The sequence below is a fragment of the Antechinus flavipes genome, chromosome 2 (genome assembly GCF_016432865.1).
Source record: "Antechinus flavipes isolate AdamAnt ecotype Samford, QLD, Australia chromosome 2, AdamAnt_v2, whole genome shotgun sequence".
NCBI lineage: Eukaryota > Metazoa > Chordata > Mammalia > Dasyuromorphia > Dasyuridae > Antechinus > Antechinus flavipes.
Window position 1 is genome coordinate 183,287,559 of NC_067399.1, and position 26,176 is coordinate 183,313,734.

Below are 26,176 nucleotides of genomic sequence, written 5' to 3' on the forward strand. Positions count from 1 at the left end.
GTATAGTTAAGCTTAATGAAAGAAAATTTTTTTCCCTCTAATGATTATCTAATAATAGAGCTATCCAACAACGAAGAGGATTCATTTAGACCACAGATTTTTAACCAGGGGTCCGTGAAACCTTTTCAGGAGGCCTGTCTGTTCAGATGGGAAAATATATATATCTCTATTTTCACTAACTTTTAGTACACACACACACACACACACACACACACACACGTATTTATGTATGTATGTATGTATTTATAAGCATTCTGAGAAGAGAATTCATGATACACAAAAAATTAAGAAACACTAATAGTGTTAAGTTCCTCCTCACTAGTGATTTTTAAACTGTATAGATATTTGAGTATGATATAGAAAAGACTTTTTTCAGGTTTTTTCAAATTCTGTGATTTTATTTTTATGGAAGAATTTTCATATCAATAAAATTACCAGTATGTAAAATATAAGTATGGACTAATTATCTTCTTACTTAAATTTCTATTCTTTTCTTCTATATGACAATATCCTTGAAGTCAGAAAACATATCATATATTTTTCTGTATTATTCATAGTACCTATTATATAACCTTGTACAACATAAATGTTCAATACAAATATAATGATTAATTTACAAGGGGTTATAATTATATGATTACCAATCAGTTAAACAATGATATAAAGTTATTAAAAAAAAAAAGCTAATTCTGTGATAGTTCACGCTATCGCCTTTTTGATAGTCTATATAAAACTAAAACCTCACCTAAGGTAATATTTTATTATGTATATAATTTCAGATAATTTCCAAAATGACATGTTTCCAGACTGAATTTTTCTGGTCCATCCTTTGACTTTAATTCTGGGAAAGCAATTCCTCTAGAGAACGGAGCAATTAGTCCTAGTAAATGTTAACTCTTACTTTAGTCAAATCATTGTACTTGTAGTAGCAGGATATCCTAAGCGCAAATCAGTAGATAATTTTTGCAAGGCTGATCAAACCAGTATCACCATCTTGATCACAATCTTGCCTCAGGCCCTGTTGTAGATAACCAAGAACCCTAAATCCTAGAGCATTGTGATTAAGATTCCTTCCAACTCAGTATCCTCAGCCATCATCTATTGGAGATGCAGTCTGGCAACTATTCCCTAATGAAGAGCAAAGAAAGCATTCCTAAGAGAATCAATATGTGCCAAAATGTTTGTGGCAGCCCTGTTTGTAGTGGCTAGAAGCTGGAAAATGAATGGATGCCATCAATTGGAGTATGGTTGAGTAAATTGTGGTATATGAACATTATGGATTATTACTGTTCTGTAAGGAATGACCAGCGGGATGAATACAGAGAAGACTGGCGAGATTTACATGAACTAATGCTAAGTGAAATGAGCAGAACTAGGAGATCATTATATACCTCAACAACGATACTGTTTGAGGATGTATTCTGATGGAAGTGGTTCTCTTCGATAAAGAGAGCTAATTCAGTTTCAATTGATCAAAGATGGACAGAAGCAGCTACACCCAAAGAAAGAACACTGGGAAATGAATATAAACTGCTTGCATTTTTGTTTTTCTTCCCGGGTTATTTATAACTTCTAAATCTAATTCTCCCTGTGCAACAAGAGAACTGTTCGGTTCTGCACACATATATTGTATCTAGGATATACTGTAACCTATTCAACATGTAAAGGACTGCTTGCCATCTGGGGGAGGAGGTGGAGGGAGGGAGGGGAAAAATCAGAACAGAAGTGGGTGCAAGGGATAAAAAAATTACCCTGGCATGGGTTCTGTCAATAAAAAGTTATTAAAAAAAAAAAAAAGAGAGAGAGAGAATCAATATGAAAATAAATTATACAGTGAATCATATTTCCATGCTTATCCATTTCTCCAAAGATCTAGGAAATAAACAGCACAATTGTTTCTTTCAAAGAAATCTACAACAGAGAGTTTTATATTATATATTTATCATGTATCAGTATACTAGAATGAAGGCAAATTACAGCAATTAAATAGGATTATGTGTATTCTTTGTTAATAAGCACAGCATTTAACAAAGTCTCTTAATTTAGGTTTTTTATGTCTTGATTTGATTTAGGCCTATAAGTATTAAGTTTTTCAACTAAGTATTTTGTTGTCTCAAATTATTATGCAAATTTACTAAAACATAAGCAAGATCTGGCAGCAAGGTAGTACCATAAATAGAGAAAATAAATTGGAATCCTAAGTTCAAATCCTTTTTAAAAGAACAACTAATTATGTGCCCTTGGGTCCTCACATAAGCTCTTTCAGCCTCAGTATTCTCATATGTAATAATAGCATCTACTATCCAGTACTTATGTGAGTATAAATTATCCATGTAGATTCAATGTTTTACAAACCTTAAATCATTATATAAATACTAGCAAACCTTCTATAAATATTAGACTTCTTGTTATCTTTAAGAGGCACTTTGTTCTAATGTATTGAATACATTTTCATTATCAACAAACAATAAGCACATGGTATTAATACCATTTTCTTCATTTTTAGTCAGATATAAGATGGTGAAGATTTTTGAATGTTATTTGGAAAAATCTGCTTATTTTCTAATAATACCCTCATTGAGGTATTATTTATAAGATGACTGTTAAAGATTATATATATATATATATATATATATATAATATATATATATATATATATATATATAATATATATATATATATATATATATGAATGGGAAAGTACACAAATAGTTTGGAAGTTGTTTTCTTGGTCATTCCTTTTTTTTTTTTTTTTTTAATCAGTAAAGGTATAAGATATTTTCTATAATGTTATTATCTTTACCTCCTAAAGACACCTTGCAAATGAATCATTCAATGCTATTGAAATCTTATCATCTGTACTTGAGATTTCCTGTATATGTAGATAATATCCTCCAATTCTTGCAATATTTTTTTCTCTTTTGTGCTAATTCTACTTCCTCGTAAATAGCTCAGGGCCTGGGATTTGGGGGATCCAAATATTATCTGGGATCACGCGACCACCAATTTAACAGACTTCTATGATCAGAAATGAAATCAGCTAAGCGGCAAGGGCAAGTTTCCCGCCGCCACAGGGGTCAAGGGGGCCAGGGTCAAGCGCATGCGCCGGTGGTTCGGCTGACCTGAGGTAAGCACGGGCGAGGAGGCGCCAGCGCTAGCCGAGATACTGACTGGGCCAGACCCGACGGGACCGCCGTAGCATCGCCTCCGCTCTGATGGCGGCTGCCAAGGAAACTCAGGACGAGCACGACACCTCCACGGAGAATGTGGAGGACTCGAACCCTAAACCGCGGTTTGAATCCATAAACTCTCTTCCTGAGCAATACATTAAGACCCTAGAAGAAGATGAAGAAGAGCTCTTTAAGATGCGAGCCAAGCTGTTCCGATTTGCATGTGAGAATGGCCTTCGGGAATGGAAAGAGCGAGGGACCGGGGATGTGAAGCTGCTGAAGCACAAGGAGAAAGGGACTATACGCCTTCTTATGAGAAGGGACAAAACTCTGAAGATCTGTGCAAACCATTATATAACGCCATTCATGGAGCTGAAGCCCAGTGCAGGCAGTGACAGGGCCTGGGTCTGGAACACACTTGGTGACTTTGCTGATGAAAGTCTCAAGCCTGAAGTGCTGGCTATTCGATTCCTAAATGCAGAAAATGCCCAGAAGTTTAAGACAACATTTGAAGATTGCAGGAAGGAGGTAGAAGAAAGAGGAAAGAAAGCAGGAGAAGGCAAAGAGAGCAGCACTGAAAAGGTGGTAGAGAAATTCTCGGAGATGTCAGTGAAGGATAAGAAAGAAGGCCGCCGCCAAGAGCTTGAGAGCCCCAAGGAATCAAAGAAGAAAACCTAGGACCTGGGCTTGTTACTGCAATAAATCATCTCCTGGGCTTTGCCTTCTTTCCTTTATTTTCTTTATTTTTGTTTCATTTTTTTTGTTTGTTTTTAATAAGGGACCATATATAAAGAACTGAATTCTGCTCTCTAGGTTGTTTTCTCAGCTTTTACCCTTTGAAGATGTCTTCAGCAAACATTCCCAGTCACTTGTACTGTGCTCATGACATTCTTTTCCATTGTGGAAACGCTTATTTATAATATAGCCTAAAGAGTGGATAAAACATTTGAATGCTGGGAAAGAAAGAAAAGAAAAAGAAAGAATGATAATGAAGAAAAGACATGACATGCAATTAAAAAAAAAGATTTAACTTCATTATTTAAACAGGCTATGGGAAAAAATGTAAAGGAGAAGTGGACAACAGAAATGACATTGATACCAACTTTAATAATTTCATACAGAAGTTAAGCCACATAATTTAATTGCTACAACAAGAAGAATAAAAGAGCCTAGAAAATACCGTAGTAATCAATTTACCTACTTGTCTTCAAGAGAGAGAGATGGTTTTCAAAGCCCACACAGTTAGAACATAAATTAACTTGTAAAATTATATTAGAAAAAAAGCATAATATAGGAGTATTAATAACAATTTCTTATATTGCAGAAAAATAGTGAAGGGTAAAACTAGTTTAAGGAAAGCTTAACAAGATGTCTAGCTAAGCTAACATATACGAAGGTAATTTGATGATGAAAGAAGATTAAAAACAAATAAAAACCCTCCATTTCCAAAAACCCCCATGATATTTTCTCCAAAATTCTCCAACCTATTATTTAAGTTACTACCATCTTCTCAATCATCCAGGATCACAATAAATAGGTTTCATCATTAACTCTTTACTGTCTCTTACCCTCCAAATCTGTAATAAAATCATGTCACTGTTTTCTTCATAACATCTCTCCTATATGCCCTCTATTTCCTCTTCTGACATTACCACTATTTTGGTGTAGGCCCTCACCTCTTTACATGATACCTAGACTCTTTTAATACATTGGTCTACCAATTTATGCAAGTTTCCCTCCATTCTAGTCCATCCTTCAATTAGCTTTCAAAATGATCTTCAAAAGCACAGTTCAAACTATTCCCCCTATCCACAGCTCCCCCCCCCAATATTTAGTAAATTCTAGTGGCTATTATTCAAATTGTTTCATAATCTGTCCTTCAGCTCCCTTCTTTCCAGTCTTATTGGGCTTTATACTCCTTACCCCTCCCATGTATTCTGTGATCCAAAGATACTAGCTACTTTGCTTTTCATTGAACAACTCCCACACTAGCTTTTTCACTGGCTGTCCTCCGTGATTGGATCTTTCTCCTTCCTCGTCTCCACCTCTTTGGCTTCTTTCAAGTTCTACCTGAAATCCCACCTTCCACAAGAAGTCTTTTTCAATTTTCCTTAATTTTAGTGTCTTCCCATTGTTGATTATTTTCAATATATCTGGTATATAGCTCATTTGCATGTAATCTCCTCCATTAGACATTAAAGTCCTGGAGAGTAGGTGATATCTTTTGCCTTTGTTTATATACTCTGTGCTTAGAACAGTGCCTAGCAAATTATAAGTGCTTAATAAATGTTTGTTGACTGACTAGATTTACTTTTTGTGTTCTGATCTGTTCTTTATCAGTCATCTTTTTTAATCTTAATGCTCAATTGTAATAAAATATTTATAATGTAGTTTCTCTAGAGCATCATGTTAGATGCTGAAGATAGAATTTGAGATAAGACATTGTCACTTCTCTTATGTTGCTAACAGTTAAGTCATAGTCAAGTAGAGGTATTGACACTGACAGAGATTGTTACACCCACTATTAGATGCATAGTAAGTTTAGAGATGTACAAAACACAAATTGAGAGATGCACAAAACACAAGAGAAACATATAATAGTTGGGGTTTACAGATGATTTCTTGAAAGAACTGACTTTTGAAATGGTCTTCAAAGGCTGGATAGTTTAATAAACAAGAAGAGGGAGGCATTCGAAGACTAAAGAGAAGTCTGAGCAAAAACTTAGAGGTATGAGAATTACTTCCATATTGAGAGAGAGGGGCAAAAGAGCGGTCCAATTTGGATAGAGCCCAGATTGCTTGTGGGGAGTGAAATGAAATACCTGGAAAGGTAGGATAATGTCAGTTTCTTTTTAGATAACTGCACTGGTAAAAGTTTATAGAATTACAACCAAATATTTGAGATATTTTCCCCCAGTGTAGAAGGAACTAGAGTTTGCATTTATTATGTGGACTGGCCAATTTTTTTTTTTTATAAATAGCAAAAATGCATTTATATTTTAAATTCATTGAGCAATTTAAAAAAATATTCATTTTTAAAAAGTTAACAGAAGATTCACCATACTATATATTCCAAGTACTATGCTATAATCATTGGATCATCTGTACATCATTGTAGAAAGAAATGTTTGGTATCTTTTGTTTTTAAAAGTACCTCATAGCACAGAGATGAGCCTGAGAACTTACAAATAATAATATTGAAGCACATGCTCCTGTAGGACCTATTTATTGAATCAAGATGGGCAAATTTTGAGTTTGGATCTGGCAATAGACTTTATCCAAAAACTGGTCTACCTAAATTCAAAGAGATTCATGACCACAATTACTCCCATCAGAGTGTCTTTTAAAGATGTTTGTCAAGTAATAGAGGAGTGGGGAAGGAAGTATGAATCCAAATGAAATTAAAGATTTAAACAGGGGTCCTATGTTTACATTTAAAATTCACACAATTTCCGTGGAAAATATAAATTTATAATGTGCCCTATAGAATCTACCTACTGGTCAAATCCTCCCCCCCCCCCCCAAAAAAAAAAAAGTCCCCACAAAAAAAAAGAAACCTAGTGTATTTAATCAACATGTTTTAGTGACAAGCACTAATATTTCCTATGAATGGCCAGTGGAAAGTTTTTTGCTTTATTGTATTGGCTGTGAATACCAGTGATGTTTTGAGGGCATTTCTAGGTAATTGTGATCAACTACCTAATTGTAAAATTACAAAGGCTCCCATGCTTGTCCTATTAGATTGTTTGGAGAAAGAATATCTATAATCGACAGCAAGTAGGATAAAGTCTTCAAGAGTGTTTTCAGTGTGCTCTTGAATATGTGTTTTCTTCTGTTTGGGAAATAGATAATGTGTGAGAGAATTCCTAAACCATTTCAAGTTTCTTTAGATTGTGTGGACCTAGTGATTTTGCATGTATTTGATTTCTATTTTATTACTGACTTCACAGAAAGTCAAACTATATGAACTTTTGATTTTCTTTTTCACCTTATCTCTAGCCTCCATACTTTGACTTTCAATAAATTATATGTGTTATGGGTTCATAGGAGTTTTCTAATGCAGTTTCCTGAGAAGAAGAATATTTGCATATATATATTAGTATTAAGAAAAGGAACTTGTTCAGTAAAGGATACCAAAATTTGCAAAAAGTGAAATAATTTAAAAAATAGAAAATTCATCTGGATGGCCAATTTAAATCTCTTTTCCTAATATTTTAGGTTATATTTTCTAAGGAATATTCACAATAAACTCTGTGATAATTCTTCCTAAATTTTAATATTTATTTTTTTACCTGTTTCATATGTAATTAGCATAATCTCATTTACATAATGCTAAAAGATTTACAAAAGTGCATTATAACCATTACTTTTATTCTCACTATAATTCTGGAAACAGGGTTATTATCCACATTTTACAGATAAAGATACTGAGACAGAGGTTATATGATTTGCCACGTGTTATATAACAATTATAAGTCTGAAGCTGGTTTTTAACTCATATCCTTTTGTCTATTTGTTCAACACTTTATTTGGCCAACTAGCTGCATCTAATTGTATAATCCAAATATTACTGCTAAAAATGTTTTTATATCTTCTGACAATATTAATTAAATGTTTATCACAAATTGCAAAGCCTTTCTTCTTTACAAGACCTACAACTAGTCTCATCTTTGAATTTTGTTCATTGTTTTTAAAACAATGTCTCATGGATTTGAAGAAACTTATGGTTGTGTTCCAATTCAGAGCTTTCATATTTTATGTTTGGGAGTAGATAAGGTCATTAAAGATTTTCAAATTCAATTAGTACACTGTTCTTTTTAATAGATTCACTTTATATGCTTTGTTTTCACAAATTAGTTTCATGAGATTTTGAAACCATTTTGCTAGACTAGAAGCTTACTGACAAGTTTATTAGATAGTCCAATTCAAAATATCTAAATATAATTACCCTGCAGTTAAAGTATATAAGAGAGAATACATATGTACAATGAATAAGCTTTTGTAAAGTCTGTTAAATACAATAATTTGAAGAAAACTTTTTTTGAACTCTAATTACAATAAAACAGCATTTATTTTTGATTAAGGTCTGTAGTAGATATGGGCAAAGCAAACAGTCCAATATTGATTTGATATTGTTCCTGTTTAGAATAATGTATTTCATAGAACACAAAATCTGGGAAGAGCTTAAGAAATATTTTACATCCTATCTCTCTATTAAAACAAATGAACATAAAACCAGAATTTTTTTTCCCCTCTCTCTACTATCTCTATCTCATTGAAAAAAGAGAAGAAAAGCAGATTTCTTGTAACAATATGCATAGTCAAGCAAAACCAAATTCCTAGTAGCTATATGAAAAATATTTAAGGTTACATTTTTTTGAATAGTGTCCACAGATTGAGGCCAAAGAAGGGAAGTGGCTTTCACAATTAAGTTAGTAACAAAGTTTACCAACTTTTTGAGTTGAGTGCCAATTCCTTTATTCCTTACTGAGTAAAAATTTTCCCAAATGACTTTTCTCAAGTACATGAAATTTCCAAAATAAAATTCACATCTTCAACATTTCATAAGATCATAGAAGTCAAAATTTTAAAAGAATCATAGAGATCATAGTATAGCTCATTCATGTGACAGATGATAAAATTGAGGAATAGAAAGGAGAAATGATTTGTCCAGGTTTAGAAGTAATCTGTAACATGCCTGGAATTCAGAATTTCATCCCCTTACTCTGAATCTATTTGGTTTCTTTTCATATGGCTGTTTCTCTCATTTCTGTTGATTATTTCCAACTTAGCCTTTTTATATCTTATATGTCCTTCATAATTTATATGTTATCTCTACCTTTACATTAAGACTTCTTAAGCTTTTTTCATTCTCTACTTCTTTTTGTCTAAGAAATTTTTATATGATCTTGGGTATATACCTCTTTAAAATAGGTATACAAATCAAACATTTACTGATAATAAATCATAATTTAGTAAGCCTTACATTCAGTTAAAAGACCACTTTTGGGATTGCAACCCACAATTCAAGAAGCTGAGCTTTTAGAGTGTGAGCTCTTCGAAAGCAGGGGATTTTTTTTTTTCTTTCTCTGTATCTTCAATACTTAGTCCAGAGCCTGGCACAGAGTAGGTACTAAATAAATGCTAGTGACCTGACTGTCATATTCCTCCTTTATATTTTAAGCTCTTTGAGGGCAGGTATTGTTTTTGTTATGTTTTTATTTCTCTAGCACAAAGACTTAAATGTTGTATGTGATTAAAAAACCATTATTTACTTGAACTTTCATTATGAAATTAGCCAGCTTAAGTTAAAATATATTTTCTTTTTATTACATTATAGATTAGGAATCAAATAATATCTATGAATAGAATATATCATATAATAATTTTATCATTAGAAGGGACCTTAAAGCTATGTGAATCCAACCTCCTCATTTTACAGATGAAAAAACTATGTATCAGTTCCACACGAGAAACTCAGTGAAGCCTAGTTATATTTTCTTTTCTTCCTACAGAAATAAATAAAAAGGGAAATGTTGTGATTGAGAAGACAGGGTAAATTGTTCTTGAATGTCTCATTATTTCTGCTTTTGTTTTTGTAGCTGTTGGCCTTGCAGCATGCCAAGAACCAGTGCTTCCTAGTAATGGAATCAAAATAGGAGATAGGTACATGGTGAATGATGTTCTCTACTTCCAGTGTGAGCCAGGATACACATTGCAGGTACTCTTCTGCATTTCATTCTCATTGAAAGGGGCTATCTTGTGGTCATTAACTCATTTAATTCTATAGACAGTGGGATCACGGGAACCTTGTAGGTGAGTGAGCCTAAATAAAATATTGGCTTCAATTTTGTAATTAAAGAATGTGCTGTAAACAAGGGCAGTTGTCCACCAATATGTGCTCTTTGTCATGAGTGAAATGAATGTACTCTTTTAAGTATCTTAAAAAACATTTTTCACTTGGGTTTTTTTATTTTATTTTTATATTCAAACATTTATAGATTATTTTCACTTTATGAGAGGTCTCTTATAATAAAGTAATCAAATGAAACCATTAACTTCTAAAAATTCACAAAACATTTTACAGCAATACCTCCTATTCTATTAAAACAAATAAGCATAAAACCAGAAATATCCTTTCTCTTTCTATTATCCCTACCTCATTGAAAAAAGAGAAAGAAAAAAAAAACAAATTTCTTGTGACAAATATGCAGTCAAGCAAAACAAAATTTCCAATAGCTAAACATAAAAAACATCTCTCATTCATATCCTAAATCCATTACCTCTCTGGGATAGATAGCATGTTTCCTCAGTCTTCTAGCTTTTGTTCATATAATTCTTTATTGTTATCAAAGTTTTAAAATTATTCATTTTTATCAAGAGGATAAATTCCTGGTTCTGTTCATTTTACTTGGCATCAGTTTATATAAGTTTTTCTATATCTTTTGGAAATCATTTATTTCCTCATTTCTTGTAGGACAATAAGAATTCACTGGCACTAGTGAAGAATGAGTGGTTTAATAGGAGTATTAAATTTGTAGTCAAAAATCTTTTTTTTCAAAGACTATCTCTGGCCCTCACTTTTTGTGGATTTTTGTCTGGACCTGCTCACTGGAGGATTCAGTACCAGCCCAAATCCTGATCATGGGTGAGGAGTGAAGGGGTGGAACTCATGTCAAATTGGAGTTCATTTATTCAAAATTCTCTCAACCTTATATACTCTAATACAATTACATAACTATAGCACACTGCATTTGCATTAACTATATACTGCACATGTGGGACCACATAAACAACTTGCTATTGTATGCAGATGTTTCCTTGCCATTTTAAACTCTGCTTTAGTTAGAAAACAAGTTGTCACACCTTCTGACTACTCAGGAAGGCCTAAATACCCTTAGGATTGATGGGAGCCAAACCAGATATTTCAACAGGGTTCCTTTTACTGGGCTAAAGGGTCTTATACCTCATCCAGGGTTCCCCACTCTCTGTGACTCTGTACAGATTTTTGTATATTTCCTAGAAGTCGTAGTATCTGTTTTATAAATAAATGGATTGCCTATTATAGCAATTTCTCCCCATGATTCAGCCACACTAATGATATGTGCAGGAAGATAAAGTTCTCCTGCCTGATGCCAAAGCTCATGTTAAGAAAATTAAAGGGTTTTTTGTATCCATGTAGTTTCTGTTTCCTACTTCTAAAACATATTGATACTAAGATGAATTGTTTTGCTCATCATTTTTTTAATTTTTTAAATACTCAGCAATCTCATAGTAAACATATGAAGTCCTTTTAAAATTGTCTTTTATCAAAATTCCCCCCAAAATATCAATTTCTTAGTAAAGAAGATAATTATTTAAAAATTAATTAGTATTAATTAATAATTCTTTTGGAAAAAATAAAAAGTCAACACTATAAAAGGAAATAATGAAAAAAAAAATAAGGGAAAGAAGGTTTAGCAGTACCAGAACTTAAACTGTATTATAAGGCAATAAAAATTGTAACTTTTGTAAAAATTAAAAATTGTAAAATAATGCAGTATAAAAAATTTCTGGTTCTGGCTAAGAAATAAAAAGGTAGATTATGTAATAGAGTAACCATATCATTTACAGCAGCAAGTAAACATAAGAATCTTGCATTTTAACAAGTATAGATTGTGATGGAATAGTATTGTGCTATAAAAATAAAAAAGTGATTTTAGGGGAAAAAAAGTTGGGAAGACTTGCACAAAATAATGAAGAGCAAAATGAGCAGAACCAAGAAAACTGTAAGCAGTAATAGCAATATTGTTTTAGGAACAAGTTTTATCAAATAAGTTATTTTGACTATTATAAATATCCAAATTAACTACAAAGGATATATGAAGAAAGATGCTATGTGTATCCAATGAAAGAATTTATAAAGGTATGTATACAATAATTTTATATATATCTATATGATGAAAGAAAAAGTTAATTTTGTTGTATATTTGAAAAGAGTAGCAAATTGTGCAGTTTCATGTGTAATCATCTTTTTTATTGTATGTTACTGAAATGTTTGTTTTATTTCATAAACTAAAAATAAAAGAAAAAAAGAAAAAAATTAATATATACTAATGCAGTTGGTTCTCATTTTTCAATATATATTGATTATATCAGACCCTAAATAGGTATAGGATCTCTTCATTTATATGCAATGACCACTTAAAAGAGCTCATTCTAACAAATATATATATATATATATATGTGTGTGTGTGTGTGTGTGTGTGTGTGTGTGTATGGTAAAAAATGTCATCACATACATGATTGTGCCAATAGATTGCAAAGCAAAAAAAAAACAAAAAAAAACCAAAAAACCAAACTGCAGTTTTTTATTAACATATTAGCAGTACATAATAAGAAAATCATTATAGATTTCACTATAATAAAGCATTTTTGCATTTACTCAATTCCATAACCAAAGAATGTATGTTAAAACAAAAAATGTTATTGAGAAATGGTCCAGTAGAAAGAGCTTCTTAAAAAAAGCAAAATAAAATAAAAAGGTACCTCCAAAGTCTTCTACAATCTTGCTGTTCTAAAATGCTATAATTCTATGATTTCTCATTCATCTTTCATTGCTGTCCTTAAAAGTCTATTTACTCCAATATTTTCTTGTAAAAGCCTTAGAATAATATGAGTCATAGTTCAAGGAACCAATTGAACTGGATACATTCATTCAAAACATGTTCAGTTTTTATCTTTATTTAATTCTTACAACAAAAAAAATGCTTATCCTCAATATGCACCAACATGGGGATTAGTTTTCTGTAACATTTTCATGTATTTTTATTTCAATGATATCACAAATGACTTTTATAAAGAAAAACATAATCATTATCATCGATCATTATCTTAATTATCTTCCTATTTTCTTTATCTTTTTCATTATCTTCATCTTTCTCTGTTCTTCTTCATTTTTATCTGTTTTTTGTTTCCTTATCTTCTTCCTCCAAGTACTTCTAGGTTTTTTCCTCCTCTCCTCTCTTCTCACTTGTCATCTTCACCTTCTTACCATATTTTCTTCATGTTTTTTTTTCTATTTTTATATCCACTTTACTTTCTATTAACATGCTTTTTGCAATTTTTTTTTTTTTTTTTTTTGCTCTCAAGAGAGAAATTCAGGTCCTTAGAAAAGAAATTTAAAAAGGTTCTTTAAAAAGAGCATTTTGTCTAACAAATTGTTTAATATGCTATTTCCAGAGAAAGGCCTGTGGACTCACACCTGCAACCCCCAAAAAGACTATTTACAAGCTCTCTTGAAATGCAAACTGGTCTATTTTTCCCTTCAACTCAAACTCTGGGGTCACAAGCTGCTGCTTTCATTAGAATGAACATAAAGGATTCTGGGTTTTTCCCCTCTTAATTGCAAACATTTGGAAACTTAAACTTATAAATTAATGCATTCAGAATGATAACATACATAATAATAAAGCTTGTATTATCTGTATCTTCTTTTCCTTTCAATATTAGCTTTTCCATTAATTTTCTCTTCCATTACCTTTTCTTTTTCTTTTTTCTTTTTTTTTTTTTGCACTAGATTTGTGATTTCTATCCTGTGGGGAACTCTGGTATGAAAAATCCCATACTATTATGCCGCAGTTCCTTTTTATTGTTCTGCCTCAATTTCCCTAATTGTTCCTGCCTGTTTCCTTAATTGATCTGCCTCAGTCCCCTTAGTTGCAAATCCCACCTCTGGTTCATTAAGACTGATATAACTCAGAGGTTATAAATTGTCAATGGGTAAACTCAAGATAAGGGGAAATCCAGACTGGCTCTAAACTGGACACATCCTTAACTCCCAGTTTGTTAGAATTTATGGTCCTACCCTCTATCCTGTCATTGTTCTTAATATATACTAATGCAGTTGGTTTTCATTTATCAATATATGTTCATTGTATCAAACCCTAAATAGGTATAGGATCTCTTCATTTACATGCATGACCACTTAAAAGAGGTCATTCTAACAAATATATAAACATATATGTATATATGTATGTATGTGTATATATATATTCAGGGAAAAAAATATGTCATCACATACATGATTGTGCCAACAGATTGCAAAGCAAAACAAACAAACAAACAAAGCTGCAGGTTTTTATTAGAATATTAGCAGTACATAATAAGACAATGATTATAGATTTCACTATAATAAAGCATTTTTGCTTAAGAACAACAGAATGTCCATATCTCCCCCCACCCTATCAGAACCGGATTGATAGTCCGTTCCCAGCTCTCAGTGCTCTGATTTCTCCCCTGCCTTGGTCTACCCCTGTAGCTGAGCTATGTGTGTGTGTGTATGTGTATATATACATATATACATATACATATACATATATATATGTCATTAAGAACTCACATTAGTTACTGGATGCTTTGGACATCAGCCCTGGGGGCAGCATGCCTCCAGCGCAATCTCTCCCTCTTAGAAATCCAAATAAAATATTAAAAACTCTGTAATCTCTATCTTGTCTCAGTTTCTCCAGCATTACACTACAGATGTAGATGAGCAACTTAATAAGGCTCCTAAAAAGTTAATTACTTGTCCAGGTCCACATAACTCACATGTTTCCAAGGAAGGATTTAAACTTTCTTAGAGCCATTCTAATCCAGCTAAGGTTAGCTTTCTATTTACTATACAAAACTTCCTTTTCCCATGTCAATACCTGCAGGTACCTGACATGTATAGTGTTGTTTATTGGATTTTAAAGACCCCAAAACTCTTAGGTGATATAAGATAAAATATCTATTGAAAACCCAATTCATATCTTAAAATTTCTTAAAATAATAATTTTACCTAATTTTTATAAGCATGAAAATATTTTAGTCACTTTTAAGCAAAGAAAAAAATTTGATTTTCTGTTCTAGAAATATTATGCTGACTATATTCTAGTCTTCCTTTTAAAAAATGGCAGACAGTCCCTTTTTGAGAACTAATAAACTATCAAAAAAGTTTTTTTTCTGTTTTTTTTCCAAGACCAAATATAATTTTTGATTCATCCAAGATCTTTACGTAGAGTCACCAGGAACATATATCCATAGCAAAACCAACAGTAGACTATGAGCTAGACTCCTAATAACTGAGCATTTTATTGTTGTTTTCTAGGAGAGGCTTTTTAACAACTTTTATTCTACTTGATCAGGTTATATGTCTCTGTAATTCAGTGAAAAATGTCTTATGCAACTTTTTCTAAGGCTGCCAGCATGTACCTGGAATTTTGTTAAGGAATACTTTATAGTGTAATCTTAGCACATATGTATATTATCTGTTAATTTAATTTTTTTATGCAACTTTAAAAATAAGTTGAGTGTGAGGACTGTATATTCATTGAAGCCACACTTAAGAAATCCATTTGTCATTGATGACCTTAGCATCTTAATATCTCAACAACAAATATATCTAGGATTATTTAACAGCAATTAAAGATTTGTTTTTCAACTGTCTTTGCCTATGGCATATGAAAATTTACAAGTTAAATAAGCATTGTAAAATATCATAATGTGGAGAAGAAAATTAGAACAATAGTGATAGTCAATTCAAACAGTTGATTCAAATAAACTATTTTTTTCCCATTACTTTCTCTTTTGTGGAAAAACAGATCATTGACATACAAAGAAGCCTTCACAATTTATCCTATGCTTTAAGAAAACATTGAATAATCAATGGAATAGATTTTTGAAAGACAATATAGTTTTATTGCCAAGAGAATTCAGACAGAAAAAGATAGACAACTGGACAAAGAAAGATGGAGATGTATAGAGACAGAGATAGAAACAGAAACTGAGACACTTTCATTGATCAGAAGGCATTTCATTACAATTTGCAAAGCTGCCTGATTTTACAGTGACCATCATTCCTAACTTGGTTCTGACAAAACAACAACAACAACAACAACAACAACAACAACAACAACAACACAGTTCCAATGATTTGTACTCAAAATATAATTAGTTACTTGCTTTATACACTGATGGAATACTGATATTTTGCCCTTCCAATCAGCTGAGTATCTTGAAATAATTTTCTCTTCCCCAAGTGGTAATTGACTCAGGTGATGTACCTAATAACTTAGCTTTATCTAATTCAAATATTTCATCCTAACCAGTAGAAAAATGTGCATAATTATTTTATATTTGTAGTTGAAATAAAGATTTGTATTAGAAAGTACAACTGCAAATTTTATAGATGAGGGAGAGTTTTTTAATTCAAATTTTCAAAGTATCAAAATAACTTTGTTTTAAACAGGGGCGTTCTCATATTTCTTGTATGCCAGGAACAGTTCGACGTTGGAATTATCCATCACCCCTCTGCATAGGTAAGATTACAAATTTTATATTTTTGCGTAAGAACAATATTACTAAGAAATCAAACTGAAGAAACCAAATTATAGCTTAGAAGGTTGTTTAGCTTAGATTCAGAAATAGATACTAATTTAACAACCTTATAAAATATCTATTGTGCACAAAGCTCTTTGCTAGGCTCTGCCAGGAATATCAAGATTATCAGATATGGTCCCTATCTTCATAGAACTTTGTAATACTGTAGAAAAATAAATCACCCACACAGATTATTATCATACAAAATATTGAATGATAAGTATGTTAAAGAAGTATACTACAAAATGCTATGTGAGGTCCAATGAAAAAGATGACTTTTGAATTAGGATTCAGATGGTGACTAAAAATTCAATAGGTTAAAGTAGGAGGAGAATCCCATGAATAGGGAATAGTGTAAGCAAAAGCCTTTAAGTCACTAATATAATTTCCATTCACTTATTCATCTTAAAAATTTTAGCTTTTTTTCCATTCGCAGGTCAAGCATCACTTTTAACATGAAGCCTTTCTTAATTCACCCATCTGCTAGGTTCTTTTCTGAATGTTCACTACCTTGCACTTTTTTCTGGATGTATTTTGTAAATGAGTCCTATATATTTTTATGCATATATTTTGTCTTCCTTGATAGAATGTATGCTCCTTCAGTGTCAGGATTAATTTCTTTTCTTTTCTCTCCTTTTCTCTTCTTTCTTTTTTTTGGGGGGTGGGGTGGGATGAGGTGGGGTTAGAGGATCTGTATATCTTCAGGTACTATACCTAATATATAAATACTATATAAACTATACCTAATATACCTAATATAATTTCTTAATTGTTTCAGTTATTTCTTCCCTTTCCTTAAATTATTAAATATTAACTTATCCAGCATGTTTGTTTGTTTGTTTGTTTTATAACTTGCCGGTAGAATGTATACTCTGCGGAGAGGACAGTTTTTCATTAAAAAATAAGCAATATAAATGTATTTTAAATGTTAATGCATGTCATTATTTTTACATGTTTAACTTTTTTTCCCCCTTAGTAGAAATAAGCTACCTGTCCTATAGCTGGCAAAAATTAAAAAAAAAAAAAAGAATAGTTAAAAGTCTGAATTGGAATATAATTGATAGGAGGACAGGAGGACCCTGATGTAAAAGTTAGAAATGATAAGACTTAACTTATTTAATGAGTATAGAAACATGTTATAAGAATTTCGGATGGACACCAGGGTTATGAACTTGGGTGATTGGGATGATTGATGCTTCCATTAGCAGACTGGACCACTAGAGCAGTGAATACTTGGAAAGACATAGTGCTTCCCCCTCTTTTCTACAATTCTTAAAAAAACAAACAACAAAAAATCTTTTCCCCTGGGGAATGGTTTTTCAGTCTTCTAGAATCATTATATTTATTTAAATTTGCATTAAAAATTACATTTAGAAGCCAGAATACCTAATTGACTTGTTAATGAAATGTTAATGGAAATAGTTTTTTTTTTTCAATGAACTTTTCTAGATTTTCATTCAAGTTTCAAATTTGACAAAAAGTTTGATAAAAAGTTTGGTTACTATATATACTTAATGTCAAAGCAAATTTGGTTTTCATGGAGTTGATTTAGATGCACTATGCACTAGCAAATTATAGTTTAGGGGTAATCACCTCTGATGAAAACCATTTTCTCATAATATCTATAGCATATAGAAATGCTATAGAAGCTGAGAATATCAAGTGATTGAAATTCTGGGTCTAAGATGGATAATTCATGGGAAATCTAAATAACTAAATGCTAGCCAACACATTGAGTCATCAATATATAGTAAAGCAAAGGAGCTGCTTTGTGATTATTTTTATATCACCTATCGCACAGAGTAGTTGTGAAGATAAAATAAAATTATGAATGTAAAGTTCTTTTCAAACCTTAAAATACTACAAAAATGAGAGCAAACATTATTATCATTTTATACTTTTTCGCTATCTCATTATAGAAACAAATTTAGATCTGAAAGGGTCATTAGGTTTCATCTACTTCAAACCTTCACCCTTCCCATTTAACATACATGGAAAGTGAAGTTAAGGGAAATTAAGTGATTTGTCCAAGATAAACTAGGTCTTTTGGCATTAATTCTAGAGCTTTTCCCACTTTTACATGAATATTACAAAGCAAGATGACCATCCCTTAAGAAATGTTTTTTCTTTCTCTGGGGTTCATGTTAAAATCAGGTCTTCCAGATCCTTTATTCACTTCATTGATAAAAATCTGTTAGCTATAATTCAAAGCAATTTCAAATTTCTCTCATTTATTTTTAATGAGAATGCCACTGTGGATGTGGATATCTGTATGTATGTTGTGTCTATCTGCCTTACCATTGACCATCATCTTGGAATGTGTTCTTTTCTTACCTACACCTCTTAGAGTCCATCTCTTCCTTTGAGCTGATACTCAGATACCATCTTTTGTATAACTTCTTTCCTGATCATCTGCTAGTTCCTTCTTTTCCAAATTACCTTGTATTTAATTATTTTGTTTGCATATAGACATGCATATAAATTATATGCAGATATGTGTCTGTGTAATACAGAATGTATACTCCAAAGATTATTGTATAGGTTCTGAACACAATTCCAAAAAAGGGATTCAAAATGGTTTTGATCTTTGGTAGCATTCTTTTACTATCTGCTTTGAAATAAGCAAGATTTATTTATATATACATGTTCTACTATTTTTTGAACAGTCATTTTGTGTGACTCCAAAAACACGAGCAAATAAGTGAAGAACAGAAACTAATACCTGTAGTCTAGTCTACTATCCAAACCATTCTCCTGAGGTATATTTCTCATGCCTATTTGTATTTCATTGGATTTAGCTTGATATGTGAATTAGCTTGACTGGAAATTCTTCTTGCATTGGTGTGAATCACATGCCGTTCCATCAACTTTTGTACAGTCTATAGACCATGCCTGGAATGTGCTCCCTTCTCATCCTCTGTTTAGAATCCTTAGTTTTCTTTAAAGTTACCTTCAGTTGCTACCTTCTATAATTCTTTAGCTTCTAGTAATTACTTTGTATTTATTTTGCATATATTTATATACATATATATACATACACACATGTATGTTATTTATACTGATAGGAATGTAAGCTCCTTGAGGAAACAGATTGTTTCATTTTTTCCCTCTTTGCATCTTGAATGTTGAGTCCAGTTGCTGAAAGATACTAAAAATTTAGTAAATAACTACAATTTTGAATTATCAAAGCTAACCAGTCTTGAATTCCAAAATACAGGCAAACTGAAATTTCAACTGTAATACTTACCAACCAAAGTTCAGTTTTTGTTTTTGTCATTTCTAATGTCTACCTATATTTAGTGTAATGTGGTAAAATATATTGCTTTCAAGTATTCTTTAAAAGAATGATGCACAGATGATCCACAAAACTGAATATCATTGTCCATTTAACAGCAAAATGTGGTGGGACACTGAATAGCATGACTGGAGTGATCCTGAGTCCAGGTTTTCCTGGAGCTTACCCCAACAATTTAGATTGCACTTGGAAGATCTCCTTGCCTATTGGTTATGGTAAGTAAAAATAAAATTTCCTTTTAATGGAATAGAATTCAATTTTTCATCTCCTAAAATGTGGAATAGTAAACTGTAAAGAAAAATATACTTTATATCTTTGACTTAAACTATGTTGTTCTTTTTTATAAAAAAAATAAAATGAAGCTTTATTATAATCTCTTTTAAATATTCAAGAAATACATTAGTTGAAAAAAATCATCCCAATTCAAAAATTTTAAAAGTATTTTGAATCAATGATGATATAGAAAACATTATTTCTTTTTAAAAATATTTTTATTTTATTAAATATTTTCAAATTATCTGTAAGAAATCTTACATTCATTTAAAACAATTTAACTTCCAAATTTTCTCCCTCCCTCGTCTTCATCCTGCACCTATGAGAAAGAAAGCAATATGATATTTATTTCACATATAAAGTCATGTAAAACATAAAATATGTTCATTCTAATTTAATTCTAATAGTGTATATTTTTTTTTGGTTTAATGCTATTGTGGTTTTTAAAATATCTTTTACTGGCAATTTGAAAATAGTTGTTTCTTTAGAAGAAGAAACTGAAAGATTGTAACTTGTCTTGGATATAAAATTCACAATCACTAATACATATTATATATTTCATAATAACAAATTTCAGTGATTTCAGGTTTATGCAAAGTATTTTTTTTTAATATTCAGTAAGGAACCTTATTACCTATTAAGCTTTCTTTTTTTTTTCTTTGTGACTCTTAAGTATCATGTTCAAGAATGCCTCATGATGACATCATCCTCAGAAATCCCCAGAATTTCTGGAATTGGCACTCTATTTACTGTTTATCAGATTTTTTTTATAATAAAATACTACTCCTTCAAATTTATATTGCATTAATTTAGTAGTCATATTCCTGTCATTAATTTGATACACAAAATGGCATGAAAGAGTATATCATCTTAAACATGGAAGCTTTTATCTTATTCTTTGGAGGTTCCTCTTAATTTCTATTTCTATTAGATACATGTTAAAATTGATAATGGAAGATTATTAAAAAAATAACATTTGGTTTGCATAAATGTCTTCCATTTAAATCTACACCTTCAAGAATACATTACTCAAAGAAAAAATAATTGAATATCATTTTTAATATATTTAAAATGAGAAATATTTCTTAAAATACAAATGGGTAGTATAGTGAGAGGTCACCCTAAAAGAAGCAAAACTATCAGAAATCCTTAAAAGAAAATTTTAAAATGTTTCAAAGAAATAAAATAAGCATAAAAGAGCACCCAGCACAATACTAACAAGAACCAGAGAACCAGAGATAAACTTGCCCAAGGAAATACTTATTGAAACAGTACCATCAGTAACATCAGAAAGAAACTTATAATCCCCTGAATTTACACACACACACACACACACTATATATATATATATATATATATATATATATATATATATATATATATATATATATATATATGAAATTAAGATTATAATAGAAACTATTGTGACCTGCTTTCTAGAGCCCCCAAGTTGGGGTGACAAAATGTATTGTTGCTTTCAAGAGCCCCTACACCAGGGTGATTAAGATATACCTACTTAGTGGAGAATTGATGACATGGGACTCCTGAGGACGGTAAAAAAATGAAGTCTGTTTATTTCAAGGATTTTCCCCTTTTTATACCTTCATACCCTTATGTAACAAAAACACTGGTCATGCTGCCCAATATACAGTGTGCACATGGGACCACATAAACAACTTTGACTCCTGGTATCACTCTTCCACCTGATATCACTCTGCTTCATTCACAACACAGATTGTCACTGTCCCCTGACTTCTCAGGAAGGCCGAGAGTCCTTAGGGGAGACAGAGAGCCAAACCAGATATTGTTAGATTCCCTCTGGGTTGAAAGGTCTTATACCTCACTCAGAGTTTCCCCATTGACTGTGACCCTCTACAAGAAACTCATAAAAATATTACATAATAAATTATGGAAGGAGCTAACTATAACTGAGGATCTTAGAGAAAGTTAACATTATTGTGTCTACATGTTTTCTAAAGATGTTTCTAAATAGTCAAGTTGTGAACAAGTAAATGATTTTGCTGAAGAGCACATTGTTGGGGGTAACAGGAAAAGGAAAAACCACAAATCCAGCAAATTAGTCAAATTGAAAAAAAAAAGATGTTTTGTAATCAATGCAGGCAAAAGTGACAAAGAGAAGAAAAACATAAAAAAATTTATAATTGTATAATAACCCAGATTATGAATAAGAAAATAAGAAAAGGAGCTTTTATGATTTCAAGAAAGATTTTTTTGATTTCAAGAAATCAAAGAAGTAATTTCCTTATACCCCAAATATTTAAAATGAAAGACAAATTGAAAATCAATAAATTTATAAGATACAACAGGATTGATATAAAAATTTAACATATCCAGATATATATTTTTAAAGTATCAGCACTACAGTGACAAAGAAATGCTGATTTCTAAGTTCTCTTTCACTTCCAAATCTGTAGTTAATACTTCACAAAATTTTCTTACAATTATCAACTTTTAGTTAAGAAGACCTGAGTTTGAATCCTATCTGTGAATTTCTGTGACCCTGGGTAAATCACTTAACCTATGTCTCCTCAGTTTCCTCATCTATAAAATAGAGATAATCATAGTGTCTACTTTATAAGATTGAGAGGATCAAATGAGTTAGCTTGCATAAAATGCTATGTAAATCTTAAGTGCTACATAAATATTAGCTATTAGTATTGTTCTCAGCTAATTGCAAAAGCTAAAGTTTAATAGGAATAATAAATAATAAAACATAAGGGCCAGCTAGGTGACACAGTGGATAGAATGTCAGACCTGAAATTAGGAAGACCTGAGTTCAAATGTGGCCTGACACTATCTGTATGATCCTGGGTAAAGCACTTTACCCTGTTTGTCTCAGTTTCTTCATCTATAAAATGAATAAGAGATGGAAATGGCAAACTACTCCATTATCTCTGCCAAGCAAATCCAAATGGGGTAGGACAAGGCAAAAAGTTTCATAATTGTAGGAACATGTTGGATATAAGGAAATTAATCACACAGTATGGATTTTTTCTCTTCTTCTTCTTCTTCTTCTTCTTCTTCTTCTTTTTTTCTTCTTCTTCTTCTTGTTCTTCTTTCTTCTTCTTTCTTCTTGTTCTTGTTCTTCTTCTTGTTCTTCTTCTTCTTCTTCTTGTTCTTCTTTCTTCTTCTTTCTTCTTGTTCTTGTTCTTCTTCTTCTTTCTTCTTGTTCTTGTTCTTCTTCTTGTTGTTCTTGTTCTTGTTCTTCTTGTTCTTCTTCTTTTTCTTCTTGTTCTTCTTCTTCTTCTTCTTCTTCTTCTTCTTCTTCTTCTTCTTCTTCTTCTTCTTCTTTCAGACATTTTAATGGTAAAATAAGTTTGGGAAGAAGAGATTATTTGAGCAACCAGGAGTAAATGCTTAATTTTGAGGGAGTAAAAAGAACCTAGGAATTTGTAAACTGGAATTTTAGACCCAATTATCACTAACACACCAGATCATTATGGACAGATAATTTCTAATCTTTGGGTCTAATTTCCCCATTTTATACAGTCAGGATTCCAGAATCTCAGAATTACAAATTTGGAAAATTCTTTAGCGACTATCAAATATAATCTCACACCTGAACAAAAATCTCCTTTAAAATACACCTGGCAAGTAATCAACAATTAAACAACAGCAACCACTTTATTATATGCAAGATACTATGCTAAGTGCTAGAGATACAAATATAAAAGTGAAATAATTTTTTATTTCAATGAGTTTCTATTCTATAATGGGAGACAAACATATATAGCTACATACACATATATTCAAAGTATATACAGATAAATATAGCTGCAATTTTAGAAAGTCAGGATATGATTAAGTAGAATAGAGGTGAATCAGAAAATATTTTGCATCTATTGACATTCTTGGTTTTCAATTCAAGGGACTAAATTCCCTCCCAGGATTAGTTTATCACTTCTAAACTCATCCTAATTTCTAATCCAAATTTTGATTGATTCCATCCCCTCAACCTCCTCTCTAATGTTTGGAGGGCTGGACAATAGAAAACCAAAGTCTTCTCATTATCTTCCTTTATAGAGGGCAAAAATGAAGTTTCAGTTCACTCTATTGCTGTTATCCCTAGTGTCAGCTCCATGGAACAAGATGCTTCCAAACCAAGAATCATCTGGTGTCCCTCTGTTCCCCCTTCCTGCCTCTTTTTCTGTCTTGTTTTCTCCCTCTAGATTGTACTTTTAGATTATAAATTTGTTGAGGGTAGAGATTTTTTTTTTTATTAATTGTATTCCCATGCTTAGCACAATGTCTGAAACATCCTGGGCATTTGACAGATATTTTCCTGGATTCAATTAAATTGACTTCATTTAGCAAGTGCCAGTTGGGCTGGTTTTTGAAAGTAATTTACAATCTAATTTGGGAAGGAGACCACACACACAAGTAGGCAAGAAAAAGTGGGGATATTAAAAGGTACCCAATGTGAAGGTATTTTTTCCCATGGATTTTCAACAAACAAAATAGCACATGCGAAGTAGAGTGAGTTATAGGTAGTAAATCTGTATTCTTACTCCAGTAATCCTGACTGTACCAACATTCTGTCCACTGTACCTCCTAACCTATCAAGACCTTTTTGAATTCTAATTTTCATCCGACATATTATCTATCTTTTCCAGATTTGTGACCTCTCAAAATTAGATGAGTATATTACATACACATTCCCTCCTCCCAAATCATCAAGCATATATGAAATTAAACGATTCCAAAACTATAACCTAAGAGATATTACCAAAGATTTCTAAAATAACCTTAAATGCATTTTGTCTACTCTTTGAGCCTTGCTATGAAGTTAGGTCTGAATAGAATCTGGTATATTTTTATCTAGCCAAGTCTCTTTATATTTTCCACAGGAACATTATAATAAGCTGTGTTAATTATTTTTTTTTAATATAGATAAATTATATCTCCAGTATTTTTCTTATCTTGTAATAATTTTATCCCAAAAGAAAAAATATTGTAATGAATTCATGTTGACTTTTTATAATCACTATTGCCTTTTCAGATGCCTATACAGATATATATTTAATAATACATATAGAATTTTTATCAAGAATCAAAATCAAAGTGAATAGCTTATACTTTACAGATTCCTGTCTCTTTATATCCCTTTGAAAAAAATGGCATTTTTGTACTTTTTTCCATCCTATTTTATCTCCACAAATCTTTAAAAGATCACTGAAAGTTGCTTAGATACTTTACAAAGTTTTATTTTTTCCCAGCTTTTAATTATTATGACTTTAAGTAGGTGAAGTATTTCTCATTCATCTCCATCTTCCTTTTCTATGCTCTATTACCCCCTTTCAGAATCCTTTTCCCCTGAAGGTATACACTATTCTTTTGCTTCCCTTCTGTCTGAAAGGAAAGAAATCTGGGTAAGCTGAATCTCAATGAGAAGTCTATTGTTTGATCGATCCAGGAGCATGACCTAAAAATAAAAGTTTATTTTATTGAGGAGCAAAGTATTTATGAATTCAGGTATCCTATAGCCCATTACAAAAATACTAATATGGTATCAGTAAGATAAAGAAACAACATTACCAAGAAAGAGAGTATGATGAGGTTGCTTCCAATAAGTAAGTAAAATCATAACGAAGTGGTGTGCTAGTACCAAAAGGACAGACTAGAGTTAAGAGTTGGCAAATCATAGATTCATATCAATCTTTTTATTTGCCTTCTTTTGTAAGAATGTATTAAGATAAATTACAGGGATATGTTATCCTAAATGAAGATGTCAGGAAAAGGGCTAGGCTTGATTCAAATGACTATCTATAGGATTTTATATCATAGGATATTAGAATCTGTGAAGAATCAAAATTATGGGTGACTGAAAGGGCAATGTAAAGATATGTTGCGAGTGTAGGATGACTGAAGGATGTTATCAGTGATTTAATCAATAGTAATTCAATAAATACTTAATAAGCCCCTGTTATCTACCGTGCACTGAGCTAGACATGGAAAATACCAGGATGGGACATAAATGAAATTGTCCTTGATCTCAAGAAACTTATTATTTATTTATTTT

At 31.5% G+C, this 26,176-nt stretch overlaps 2 protein-coding genes across 2 annotated transcripts in view; both read left to right on the plus strand.

The window, feature by feature from the left end:
* The window catches only part of CSMD1 (CUB and Sushi multiple domains 1), a 2,716,069-nt gene that overhangs the window by 2,359,390 nt on the left and 330,503 nt on the right, over positions 1-26,176 (plus strand). Inside the window, exons 38-40 of the mRNA XM_051975995.1 lie at positions 9,773-9,891; positions 16,438-16,507; positions 19,962-20,078. Coding sequence (XP_051831955.1) covers positions 9,773-9,891; positions 16,438-16,507; positions 19,962-20,078 — 306 coding nt within the window. The remainder of the gene's footprint in view (positions 1-9,772; positions 9,892-16,437; positions 16,508-19,961; positions 20,079-26,176) is intronic.
* LOC127548554 (ran-specific GTPase-activating protein-like) lies at positions 3,177-5,428 on the plus strand. The gene has a single exon (XM_051975996.1). The coding sequence runs from the start codon at positions 3,216-3,218 to the stop codon at positions 3,846-3,848; it is 633 nt and encodes a 210-aa protein (XP_051831956.1). The 5' UTR covers positions 3,177-3,215; the 3' UTR covers positions 3,849-5,428.